We start from the raw sequence: 12,959 nt of genomic DNA on the forward strand, positions 1-12,959 counted from the left end.
TAGAATGTCTGTTCAGATTCTCCTTCCCTCCAGAGAATTTACGTCTGGTCGTTTATATAGGAGACTTGAGCTTGAAATCCAGCCACTGCACCAACCCACCTGTTATGTGGCCTTAGAAACAGCACTGTCAGAGTTTAATCCTCCATGAGGCATCACCCTGGAGTATGCAGAAGTGAATAAAACAGCAAGGGCCTCATGAAAGGAAAGTTCTTCTTTAACTGTCATTCCTGTTGTGGGTGGAGTGTGTGGGGATGTAATTTGACAGCTTTATGATACCTCTGGCATTGTTTTGCTCTTTCGGTTTCCTGCACCCTGTCACATTATGTTTTTTACCTCTTGCTTCCTGCTGTTGGGACTGTATGTGCACTAACACTTGCCTCCCGTGTGTTTCATCCACAGGCTCGGAGGCATAATCGCTGCATACAAAATAGTCCCCGATGAGATTGACGAGATCAAGGTACGGTTTCCTCTCACCCGTTACATGAGGCCAAACATGCATGTGCACGCACACAAACACCTTTCAACACTGCTGGCCCCTAGAGGACAGTAGTAGTATTGCACTGTTACTCATTACAAGCACAAGTTGATTGTCAGAGTTGCAACTGTTTTGGAACGTGACTTCAGAAGTCATATTATGCTGCAAAATCTATTTGGACACTTAGAAAAAATAAAGTACAAGCACGGTTTTGAAGTAAAACATGGCACAAAAAGTTTCTTATTTATTAAATTATAAAGCTGTATTTATCTAACACATTTAAGTTGAGTTTTTGTGTGTGTTGCTGTGCGCAATATGATGTAGCGCCATTAGATTTCAGGAGACTGCTCACATTATAGGATTACTGATGAGATGTTTCAAACACCCTGTCGGTTTTGTTGATATTGTGTGCGTGTTTGTGTGTTGAAGGAGACACTGGTGGACTGGTGCGATGAGAAGGAGCTCAACTTGATTCTAACCACCGGTGGAACGGGCTTTGCTCCCCGTGATGTCACACCTGAGGTGCCACACTGTTGTCTATGTGTGTTTGTTTGTGTCCGTGTGAGTTTGTGTTATTTGTGTGCATTGTTTATATTTTTGCTTATATGTACACACAACAACAACTTAATATGTAGCATATAGTAAAGGGTGAAAGTCAAATATTTAAAAAATCTCAGAAAGGGTTTTAAAGGGAAAGTTCACCCAAAAATGAAAATCAGATACTCACCTTCTTGTCATTTCGAACCTGTATGGGTTTCTTTCTTCTGCAGAACACAAAAGATATTTTGAAGCACGTTTATAACAAAACAGCGGTGGCAGCCCTTGACTTCTATTGTATGGACACAGAACCAATGCAAGTGAATGGCTGCCATAGCTGTTCAGTCAACAACATTTTTCAAAATACCTTCTTTTGTGTTCTGGGGAAGAAAGAAAGCCATATAGGTTGAATGACAGAGGGTGAGTACATAATGAATATTCATTTTTGGGTAAACTATCAGTTTAATGTGATGCAATCAGTGATGCATCTGTTGAGGTAATCGATTATAGGTTGATGCGCTGATCCATTCCTGCTTTGTATTTTATATCGTATTTTTATTTATATTTATTGTATTAAGATAAATGAAAACTACTCAACAGTTATTGATTCTTTGTGGAGGTCCACCGGAAGTTAGGTGGGGGTGACATAACGTTGCTCCTGAAAACTTCTTCCAAATCAGTTTGGCTAAAGGTGTCGGCAAAATGCATAAATGTAACTGTAAGAATGCGTGAGATAGCAAAGCGATGTCAGGAAATAATGCAAAGTAGTGGATTAAGTGGGGTATGATATGTTGTTGATTCAAACCCACATCGCCTGAATGAGCAGATCTTAATTTCTATGGATCATGGTTTCTGTGTGACTGGTTACAACCACTGTAACTGGTTATTGATCACAAAAAAAGTTTGACCCAATTGACTAAGAATTTGACCAAATAGAAACTGCATCACAGACGTAATGCATAAGGACTCCAGGATATCAAGGAAGAGTTTTGTGCATTCGGATAAAGTTATTGGGCTGGGTGGAGTCTAGCAGGAAGTAAGTGGACTTGATTTGAATTGGAGTTTAAAATGATAAGCACCGTGTGCCACGATAGATGTGCATGAGTGAACCGTTTGGGTTTGTTTTGTTTGCCTTGCGTATCTGTATTCCAGTCTGGTGTGGATTATGCCTGTGTAGTTTCTCTTTTGATGCCTCCTGCTCTCCTTCTCCTTTTGACTAATGGGAGCATTTGAAGTGTCATTCAATTCAAGGGCACAAAGTGTCATATTGGAGAGAAACTCTCCTTTTCTTTTTTCCTTGTTTTTTTTTCCTGCCCCATCCTGCTGAGCACTGTTCTTCAGCCTGTACGTGTGTGGGGTTTTGTGCATTTGTTTGCTTGAATATGACTTAGTGTGTGCCCACTGGATTGGGACAGTTGAGATGGAAGGGATGCATCCCAAGGGATGCTGTGAAGGGTTCAGAGAACGAGGGTTTTAGATGGAAGTGGAGAAACATCAAAGGCAGCCCGGAATTGTGTTTGTAATGAAAAATCGTGGTAGAGAGCTGTGCTTATATCATGAATATTGTGGTAGTGCTACAGTGAAAAATTAGACTGTTAGCAGGGGTAATCACAAATCAAGAATTATGTTTTTATGCTAACGGAATAAATGTTTATTAAAAAGGTGTTGTTAAAGAGTGTTGCTAGATTTTTACATTTATTGGATTCACGCGATAGCTGTGAAGCTGTGGGAAAATGGTATCCTGCATTCAACAAAATGAAGCCCACATGTGTTTGCTTTGAGGTTGTCTGTATGCTTATTTACACAAACAGACTATTTGAAGATATTAAAAATAATGAATTGATATATTTTGGGAAAAGAACCAAAACTGTAACTGCTACAAACTTTTTGTATTTAGGCTTTTGCCCTAACACCAGATTCTGGGTTCAAGCCCAACCTCCCTATCCCATTTTCTACACCTATGCCCCCAATATTTCCTATCAGTTCTTTATGATATCTAATAACGCGAAAAATTTAATGTAAAAGATAAAACTAATGACTGTTGTGCTGAATTGCTTATACATGTGTATACTCCCTCCTTCCAGGCCACCAGAGAGGTGATCGAGCGCGAAGCTCCAGGGATGGCTCTAGCCATGCTCATGGGTTCCCTAAATGTCACACCGCTCGGCATGCTGTCCAGGTAAATGCACATGCACAGACATGTCCTCTTGTTTCTTCTCTGCATCTTTTACACTTTAACACTCTGCTGAAGAATGTGTTTTGAATACTAATGGAATTGACCGCTAATCATCTCTTTCCTGTAGACCCGTATGTGGCATCAGAGGCAAAACCCTTATCATTAATTTACCTGGGAGCAAAAAGGGCTCACAGGTAAGCAGACAGCGCGTGTGTCCGTGTGGCTCTGCGCATATGTATTCTGATCACTTGATGTTACTGCAGCTTGTGAATGTTCAGTACAGATGTCCTTTATGCTTATCACTCAACATACTTCCCTAAAAATTGAGGTTAAAGCCATAAAACCATCTTTAAGAAAAACTAATATATCATAGAAATGCCCAACATGGCAAATAAACACATACAAATCACACACTTGCAATAAAAAGGGGATTAAATCATGTATTAAAGTCCCCGTATAATTTAAAATAACAATTCCTATCTTTTCATGAAATATTGGAGTGTTTATTGTAAATAGTTTAGCAATGTGGGGCATTCTCTTTTAATATTCATGTGTCCTCATAATCTTCAGTTAAAATCTGAAAATGCACTATCACCCTCTAGTGACTATAGATCTCAAATGATGTAAGTTAGACTGCTTGGGCGGACCATCTATTAACTCCCCCCTTCAACTCTCAGTCTGCTTCCAATTCCATTTCAAAAAGGCACCGCTGTCATCCAATCAAGTCGCTCAGGAATGCGTCAGAATACGGATGTTAAAACGACTTAACTTCTGGTTCACAGTGACTTTAAATCAAGCATATATTTATTTATATTTTTTTATATCTAGTCCTTAAAGGGGTTCCAAATTAAGCTTTACATTTATCTTCAAAATGTTATAATTGTATATAATAATAGTATTAATAATAATAATAATAGTTATTTTCTGTATTTAGATATTGATTGTCAATTGTTTATATTAACGTATGCGGAAGTCAAATTACGCCAAACTGACGAATTACCAACAGCATAAATGATAAATGATCATTATAGCTTGCTGCTGTGAATTGTGGTTAGGTAAAGAGACACTTTTAAACAAGGTTCTTTATGTACTAAATATTTGTTTTCTTTTAACAAAAAATGTATGGCTTGCAGCTGTAAAGAGGATGTGTACTCTATTTCTTCATTGTAAATATATAAAACAATCATGTAGGACATGAGAGCAGGTAATTCATGGAATTAAAGTAAACATTTAACCGAAACTTTGATTTTGGATTAATATAAATCTTTGACATTTTTAAAATGGGAGTACTCCCCTTCCATTGCTTCACCTCTCCGAAACACTTTCGCCTATGCTTACCGTGTTAACATTGTGGCCAATCCTATTACTGCTCTTTCCCCGTGGAGCTCTGCTGATAGGGCCGTGGTATTAATCTCCATTACCCATCAGCCTCAGCCACGGAGCACTTCACTGTCACTGGCTCTTTGAAGTCCAGAAGCAGAGGCGATAAGGGGATTAAACTTTTAAGAAGCCCTTTATGTTCGGTCCAGCTCAGCTACAGCTCTCCCCTTCTCCGTTCCTAAATAAAAGCATTGCACGTCTACAGCCTATGAAAGCAGTCCTGCCTGGTTTTAAAAAGGGAGGCAGAACCCGGTCACCACACTGCAACGTAGATACCGATCCAGAGATTCCACAAAGCCTAAGGATGAGTGTAAATTACACTTAAAAAGTGGCTTTTGTAGAAGAGAATATGTTACAAAATTATACAGAATTTTTTGATAAAATCAACATCTTATTTATAACTCCCCTTGGATAAAAGCGCCTGATAATGTATATATGTAAGATTAATAAAAGCTCTACAGGCATTGTTTATTGTTACTTCATGTTATCTAATGTTACAAATAAAACCTTACTTTAAAGTGTAACCAACATTTTTATGCTTACATTATTTTTGTTCATTTTAAATAAAGTTTAGTAGTATTTAACATTGAGTGGATAGTTTTCGTAAATCATAGTTATCAGTATTGTCAGAATCAGTCGCCCTGGGCGACTCGCCCATCATTTTTCCCTTGGAGCTCACATCCATTTCTCCTGTGCACTGTGCTCAGATCTGGAGTGTCAGGGCGCGGACACACATACACAAACACACACATGTGCCTCACCTTGCACCAGGAGGACAAAAATAGTCCGCTTCTACACACACCAAGATGAAGTAGCCTATGGACTTTTGATGTCTCCACACATTAATCTACTTTTTAACTTTGAGTCATAATGGAGAGATACAGCCACATCCGACCAGGGGTGAGCAACACTTCACCGCATAATCCTTCCCTAGACTCTGGTCTCCATCCCCTCTGCTGTCCATTCCTTCATAATTATTAATGTCTGCTGTCTGAAGTGCTTAAGCGATGCAGTTTAAGAGCAATCCAGTTCGGCCACCTGTGTTACATTCCCAAGCTGTCCCCTTATCTGACTTCAGCGCTTCAAAATGGAGGATGTCCAACTGTATTAGGAATTCCATTAAGTTGGAGTCAATAGGTTGGCCTGTAAGTCGTCCTATTAGGGGATTCGGATAGATAGTGGGCCTTCACTAACACAGCGTTACTTTGGCGGAGAACAAGAGGGATTTGTGCCGGGAAGACCTAACATTACTGCTAAACGGTACATTTAAAGCAGAGCAGAGAATTTTTGAAGCCCCGAAAAACGTAGAATTATGAAGAGTCGCGTTGTTGCCTGTAAATTTCCTAGGGACCCCTAAAAATTGAGAAAATATTCCAAGGACCCCCTCAAAATTATAACGTTTTCCACATTTTGCTCACATTTTTTTGTTCATTTTAACTAAATACTTCAGACAGGTTTTATGGTGATCAATTAAAATATGAATCTTGAATCATTTTAATTCCACTTAAATGCTTTCAAAAAGGTTTCTTTAGGTGATTTAAGAGTTCTAATAAAAAAGCACAATTTTATAATTTATAATATACAAATAAAAATGCCAGCTTCCAGCACTAGTGTAAAATTACAGAATCAGTCTTTAATACTGTAATACAAATATCTGTGTCAATATCTGCGTCACTGCATTTAAAGCATTTTAATGGCTAACGTATAATATGAAATATCTGTTTTTAGATACATAATAATACAACATGAGTCCATGTCTAATTTTGTAGTAACGTTACATGTGTCAATTGATCTGTTTTGAAACTAAAACTTTAATAACTCATAACCTTAATTATATAAAAATAGTTTTATTGTGGAAAATTAACGTTAAAACGGTGGCGGAGTATTTGGCCATCCTGTACCAACATCACACCGTGGTGGGTTTAATATAATGATGTCGTAAGCAATTCAGATCTTTATCACAGATAAGTGGTTTATCCTGGGATATTTGTTGTTTATGACACCATAGAGAGTTGTCTCAGGCTATGTAAGCACAGCTTTCACTGCATTTTAAGGGAAGGATCAGGATTGGAATGAACACCAAGATTGGAAAGCGGGTAAAAAAACAGTATGGTCACCTTAAGGCGAATACTTGTGTTAGATATCAGATAGCAGTGAACTTTAAATATGTTTCTGTTTTTATTATTTCTTGATTTGCTATCTTGAGATAATGTCAGATACTGTATGTAATGAGCCAAGATACAAATAAGATTTAAAACGATCGCGTGATTTTTAAACGACAGTCGCACATGCTACAAAAACATCTGTTTGTGTTAAGAATAAATTTACCAGTGTATCACGCGTGCGATACAGTTTTGCACGTGTTTTAGACAGAGACGCTTTTTGTGTGAGGTGTATTTGTCACGGTGCTTGTTTGTCTGTGATGTAAATCCATGGTGCTCCACTATTTTAGTTGTTTTTGCGTTTAAAACTTATTTTTCCGCTGCACTGAGTCCATATTTATAGCCCTGTGATTTCCACGATGTGAAACCAGGGAAGGAATAGCGTAGGCGCTATCCTGTTGTGGTTGGAAGGGATACAGTGACGCCCGGAAATGATTTCAAAATCTTGCCATAAAATTACAATAAATGACATTGGCTAATGCCAACACCTACCCTTAACCTAACCTCACAATAATAAATAAAATGGTAATTAACTGTTGTCAGAGTGTTTATTTCACATGCATTTCACAGTTAGAGAAAAGATATGGTCAACCACACACTGTCAAACTTGTGACAACCTGTCAAAATTAAATAAAAACACTATATTGTATTATAAAATTAGGCCTCTTGTAGCACCAGTGCTACTTGCAAAAAAGATAATGTACAGCCCTGCAAGACAAGATATATTTAAACCAAAAGCAAAATGTCAGACGCATAAGTGTTTTGCTTCCGATGGACACTCTTCCTTTGTATTAGGAAAATATTTAGGAAGGTGCACTTCTCTGCAAGATCCTTTTTAATGTTTTTATGGAGCATTGGGATTTCTAGTCGAGTGCTTATTGGACTTATTTTTATGATAACCTTGAACTATCAACCAAAATCGACATTTTTCACTGCCTGTAGCACAAAATTAGACCATGCGAATTTCAGCTGATTATGCTATAGGACGGGTCCCAAATTATTTTGTGGAATTATAAAACACGGACCCCCAGAGGTCCCCGGACCCCACTTTGAGAACCTTTGATTTATACAACTGATTCTTTCTGATATTTAATATTTCCCCTAATACTTTAGCTAAATAAAACATATCAGATGTTGCAACAAAGAAACAAACTTTTTTTTTTACAAAAGTGTATATTTAGTATATATTTAGTTTGGTAATGCTTTGACATCACCATGTCCTGTCATTTCATTCTTTCACATTCCTTCACTGTTATTTCCTCTTTGCCACCTTCTTTTTCAGGAGTGCTTCCAGTTTATCTTACCCGCTCTGCCTCACGCCATCGACCTGCTGAGGGACGCTGTCGTGAAGGTAAAGGAGGTACATGACGCCCTGGAGGACCTGCCATCTCCTCCTCCACCTCTCTCCCCTCCACCCACCACCAGCCCACACAAGCAGACAGAAGACAAGGGTGTGCAGTGTGAGGAAGAGGATGAGGAGAAGAAAGACAGTGGTGTGGCGTCCACAGAAGACAGCGGCTCCTCTCACATCACAGCAGCGGCTATAGCGGCTAAGGTGAGCATCACTGGTCATCACAGCATCACCTCCCATGGAAACATAAAAAACACCATTAAAGTGTTTTGGATAAAGTTTGAACAAGTATAGACCACTTTGCAAGATGTAACCACTGGTCCAGCAGCTATTCCGGTTTTATAAATAATGGTGCTATATAGCAGTGGTTCTTGGCTCGTAATGATAAGGGAACCACTTTAAGTGCTATAAAGAACCATATTTTGGTGCTTTTTCAGAGGTTCTTTATTGTTTCTTTGGGATGAAAGCGGTTATACATAGCATCTCAGTCATCCCAAAGAACCAACTGAAGAACCTCTGAAGATCCACTGAAGCACACAAATATGGTTCTATGTAGCACTTAAAGTGGTTCCCCTATGATTACAAGCCAAGAACCACTTTTAGTGCTATTAAGCACCATTTTCTTTTAGAGTTAATTTTTTCAATCAATCTTAAAGATGTTTGTTCAACATTTTGATCAGTTATAAATGTTTTGTAAACGTTCTTTTAGTGTTAAAAAAACTAAACGGGAAGTGCTTTTAATCAGCCTTGGACCAGGTTTGTTTACATCTTCTAAGTGGTCTATAGTTCACTTGATTACTATATTTCAAGTTATAAAATAGCTGTGTGTGGCGATAATTTCTTTCTTTGGTCCGAAATTCAAAAACGACGCATTGTGTTTGAGTGCCAAATATTGCGGCAATGTTTTTATATATTGCTCCTTAGCTGAAGTTTTGTTACCAGCTTTGACAGAGTTTATATGTTGTCTCTTTTATGTATTTATATGAACTGCTAACACTGCTTGTTATGAACAAATAAGAAAGTTTATAATTTTTCTGTCAGCCAGTTTGTTTGTCTTCAACCTCCAAATTTCCATCTTGCATGTATATTGTGTTTTGTGTGTGCATGTATGGCAAAAAGTTTGTGTGAAGTCTCTTGTCATGTTGATGTGTCTCGTGTTCACCATCAGAGCATGAAGTCCCATTCCAGCCATGCTGTTTTAATGGCGAAAGGTGGGCGGCCCCTGAGCGGCTTCATCCCGCCCACTTACATTCCCTCCCATTTCACCTGCTCATGCAGCGACTCGGTAAGCAACACACACTGACATCCCCACCCATGTTTTCCTGTCAAGCCATTTCATTGGCGGTTTGAGTGCGCAATTTCGGCATTCCTTATTGAATGATATGATGTCACCCAACTTATTTTGGGGGTTTGAACTAATCAGATGCCCGAAGTATTCAACTTTGACGTAAAACTTACTATACCTCAAACCACCCATCACTCAAAACACCATAGTTACTGCATAGCAACACAGTCTCATGATGTTCAGTTTTGCACGGGCAAGCACCTTTCACGTTTTTCCTTGGAAAATGTGCAAATCTAGTACGCTTATACAACAGTGTGCTTTGTCAGATTATTCTCCAGTAAGCAATATTTGTATTGTTATCCCGCCACGGCAGGTCTTGTAAAGCTTTTCCCTGATAACAGGGCTTTGAATAAATATCCTGTATTAGCTCTCTTTATATAGTAATTATAATGGGGTCGTGCAGGTTGGCATTACTGTGTTCTCCACAGGGAGCGATCGTAGGGCGGGTCTCCCGGGAAGGCAGAGGTTGAGTCGAGCGCTATTATTAGCACAGTGTTAGCATCAGCGCTGGGTAATTAATGCGCTTGTGGAGCTGGTCCTTCCTGCGAGGCCTTGATTTAGCCCCAGTGTTAATTAGTGCTCTGTTAAGGCCAAGCGTTACCGTGGAAGATCCCTACGCTCTTCACCCTTCTGCCCATCAGACTCGCTCATAATCCCACAACCCTACTTCCGGAGAGCGTAGCTGCAGTTTGTTTCTGCGCAAAAGCTCGCACGCTGGATCAAAGGTGGTGTGTGTGAATCTGACTGCAGTATAAAATATCAGGCCGTGTATGTTATGATGTTTCATAGATTACAGATATTGTATTTTATACATTATGAAATGCCCTATAGAGAAATAAAACAAGTATCACTTAGCAATAAGTATATTTCTGTAGCCTTTCCTGATCGTAAGTCAGTCATTGATGCTCAAGCTTCTGCCAAAAAAATGTATGTGAAAGACAGTGCCTTGCTATATTTAACTGACACACACTATGCTCTTCTATTTACAGATACCAGAATCCATCATTTCACGAGGCGTGCAAGTGTTACCGCGGGACACCGCCTCTCTCAGCACTACGCCTTCTGAATCTCCTTGTGCTCAGCAGTCCCGCCTCTCCACTGCCTCCTGTCCCACCCCAAAGGTAAAGCTCCTCCCCTTTTCCCTTCACTCACACCATTCCTTTCTCCCCAAGCTCAGCTTTCCGTTTCGTCATGCTGTTCTTATACTTCATGGCTGGATCTTCATCTGCCGCCACCTCATTGGCTGTTTTGCCGCACTGCTATGCATTCCGGACAGCAGTGACTGTCGGAGAGGAGAGGCGGGGTTTCTACACTGACGCAATTTCAGTTTGCCCTATTTGATTCACGTGGTGTAGCTGTGAAGAGTTTCTTATTTCACATACAAATGTGCAAGGTGGTTAGGAACGTGAATCTTTTTCTTTTTTAGGAAAGAATGTGTGCAATGTTCAAGCTGTTTTTTTACGTATTTAGCATCTGAGGCCTTTCTCATGTTGAGTTAGCCAATGTGTTTTAGTAACTAAGTCACGGTCATGCGTATCAGTTTAACTTTTGACTGAAATGTGCTTTTATTGTAGCTGAGTATGCCCTGTGTCATAGCACGGCATTATGAACACCAGTATCTCTTTGCTGTTGAGATCTTCTTTTATCTGAACGCACATGATGCTTTTGGAGTGTGTGACATCAAGATTTCAGCTCTTTTATAGGAAGAAATCTTTCAGTTTTATTTCTCATTTTGTTACGAGGTGTTTGGTGTAAGCCTGTGCTAGAGTTTACGCCACCGTATAATGACTGTTCCTTGCCATTGGTCTTGCTCACTTATTCCCAATGCACTATTTTTGTCAGCTCGATGAAACAGACACTAGTGAAGCGCTGCGTGTCGCTTTGTCTTAGCTCAAGGGTTTAAAGGTTGTGTGTATGAATGAAATTTGTGAATAAGAAATAAGTGGGATTGCAAATCCACACTGCAACAATCTATTCGTCCCACTCTCTTGCTTCTCTCCTGTTCTCACAGTCTCTCCCTCTGGTGGACATTTTGTATATTACAGGATCTACTGACTATGACAGACACCGAAGAGTTGATTCTGCAAAAAACGTAGTGTTTAACAAAAATGTTATACTTTTAGTTTTTTTGGGCTGCGGTGCAAGTAAATTGACTGAGTTAAGCAGGGTTTAATAAAGTAGGGGCTTTGACCTCAGGCTTGCTTAATTCTGCTTACTGCTGTTCTTTCCTGACAAGCGGATTGTGATTTAGCTTTAGATACTAAACAATGATGTCAGGTGGCACTTGGTAGTTACAGAAAGCAACAGACTGAGAGTGTGTGTGTGACCCGTTATAGATGATTTTGTGTGTGCACATTTTACTTTGGGTGCCGGAATTGCAGATCCAAAAAAATATTAAAGTCTGTTGTTAGAGGTTTATAATGTGCAGATAATTTATGTGGGTGTATTGTGTGTGACACATTAAGAGTAATTCTACTTTGTTTTTTAGTGGGTCTGCAAAAACTCACATTTTAAATTCCTATTCAGTTCGTACTATTTAATTTCTATTATACAACAGTTCTTTCTGGTTCTCGAATCTTGGCTGAGAGCCATGTGATATTCCATCAGTATCACCACGGGAACCGCTTCACTGAAAGTTTGTTCCGCCACTAAACTAACTCGGACCAGAGCAGTTGGAAAAAAAGACGGTTGATCTTGCCGCCGTGTGGTCACGTGGTTCATGGAGCACTCAGTAGTTCCAAACAAATGCATGCTGTCAACCTATTTGAATAGATTATAGCGGGACAGACAATAGCAAGTATATTTGCATACATTTTGCTAATTATATTAGCACATCGTGTACACTGAATACTAGGTTGACTACATTTATAGCAGCATTTTGTCTGGGAAGTAATATGAATATCAGATCTATGAATATAAGTTATGTCTGCCAACTCGTTAAAATGCTGTTAATTTACCAACTGTACAGCAAATGCGTTTGGGAGACATTGAAATGAATGGGCTTCAGTGCAGTGTTTGGAACTATTGGTCACTCCATGACACGAGTTACTTCTGCATTTCATTCTTCCAACGGACATCTACGCAAGTGTCGTAAATCTGTTGTTCAACGGCTCTGACTTGGACTAAGCTGTCCTCACAACTGCGTCACTATGAAGAAGCTAGACATCTAGGAAACAAACAAACAAACAAACACACACACACATCCAAAGCAGTTAATCTTTTTTTCTAGAATGTTTACCACTGTGACGCTTACTCATTTTTTGTAAAACTGACAATAAACAAGAAATTAAATTACAAACTGCACATTAACTAGAGGTGCCTCACACATCCTGAAAAGTGAAGCTGCGGGTCATAAACCCCGCCCTCTCCATGTAAACAAATGGCACTGGAGCCAAACTATAAAATCCAATTACACTTCAAATATTTTTTCCAAATATGTTTTCTGCTATTTAAGTCAGTTTTCATCACAATGATGTATGTCCAAGTGTTCATTTTTGAATAAGTTTGGTTTTAGTAAGTTATAAGATGTAATA

At 39.2% G+C, this 12,959-nt stretch overlaps 1 protein-coding gene across 10 annotated transcripts in view; it reads left to right on the forward strand.

Annotated features, from left to right (window-relative positions):
• Positions 1 to 12,959, forward strand: part of gphna (gephyrin a) — a 79,013-nt gene that overhangs the window by 32,278 nt on the left and 33,776 nt on the right. For 7 of the 10 annotated variants that reach the window (XM_056767589.1, XM_056767593.1, XM_056767591.1 and 4 more), the window contains exons 3-9: positions 400 to 457; positions 905 to 997; positions 3,097 to 3,191; positions 3,316 to 3,382; positions 8,013 to 8,285; positions 9,250 to 9,366; positions 10,416 to 10,547. In XM_056767589.1, coding sequence (XP_056623567.1) covers positions 400 to 457; positions 905 to 997; positions 3,097 to 3,191; positions 3,316 to 3,382; positions 8,013 to 8,285; positions 9,250 to 9,366; positions 10,416 to 10,547 — 835 coding nt within the window. The remainder of the gene's footprint in view (positions 1 to 399; positions 458 to 904; positions 998 to 3,096; positions 3,192 to 3,315; positions 3,383 to 8,012; positions 8,286 to 9,249; positions 9,367 to 10,415; positions 10,548 to 12,959) is intronic. The other 3 variants (XM_056767592.1, XM_056767595.1, XM_056767599.1) reach the window with 1 other exon arrangement.

This window comes from Triplophysa dalaica, chromosome 15 (assembly GCF_015846415.1).
Source record: "Triplophysa dalaica isolate WHDGS20190420 chromosome 15, ASM1584641v1, whole genome shotgun sequence".
Taxonomy (NCBI): Eukaryota; Metazoa; Chordata; class Actinopteri; order Cypriniformes; family Nemacheilidae; genus Triplophysa; species Triplophysa dalaica.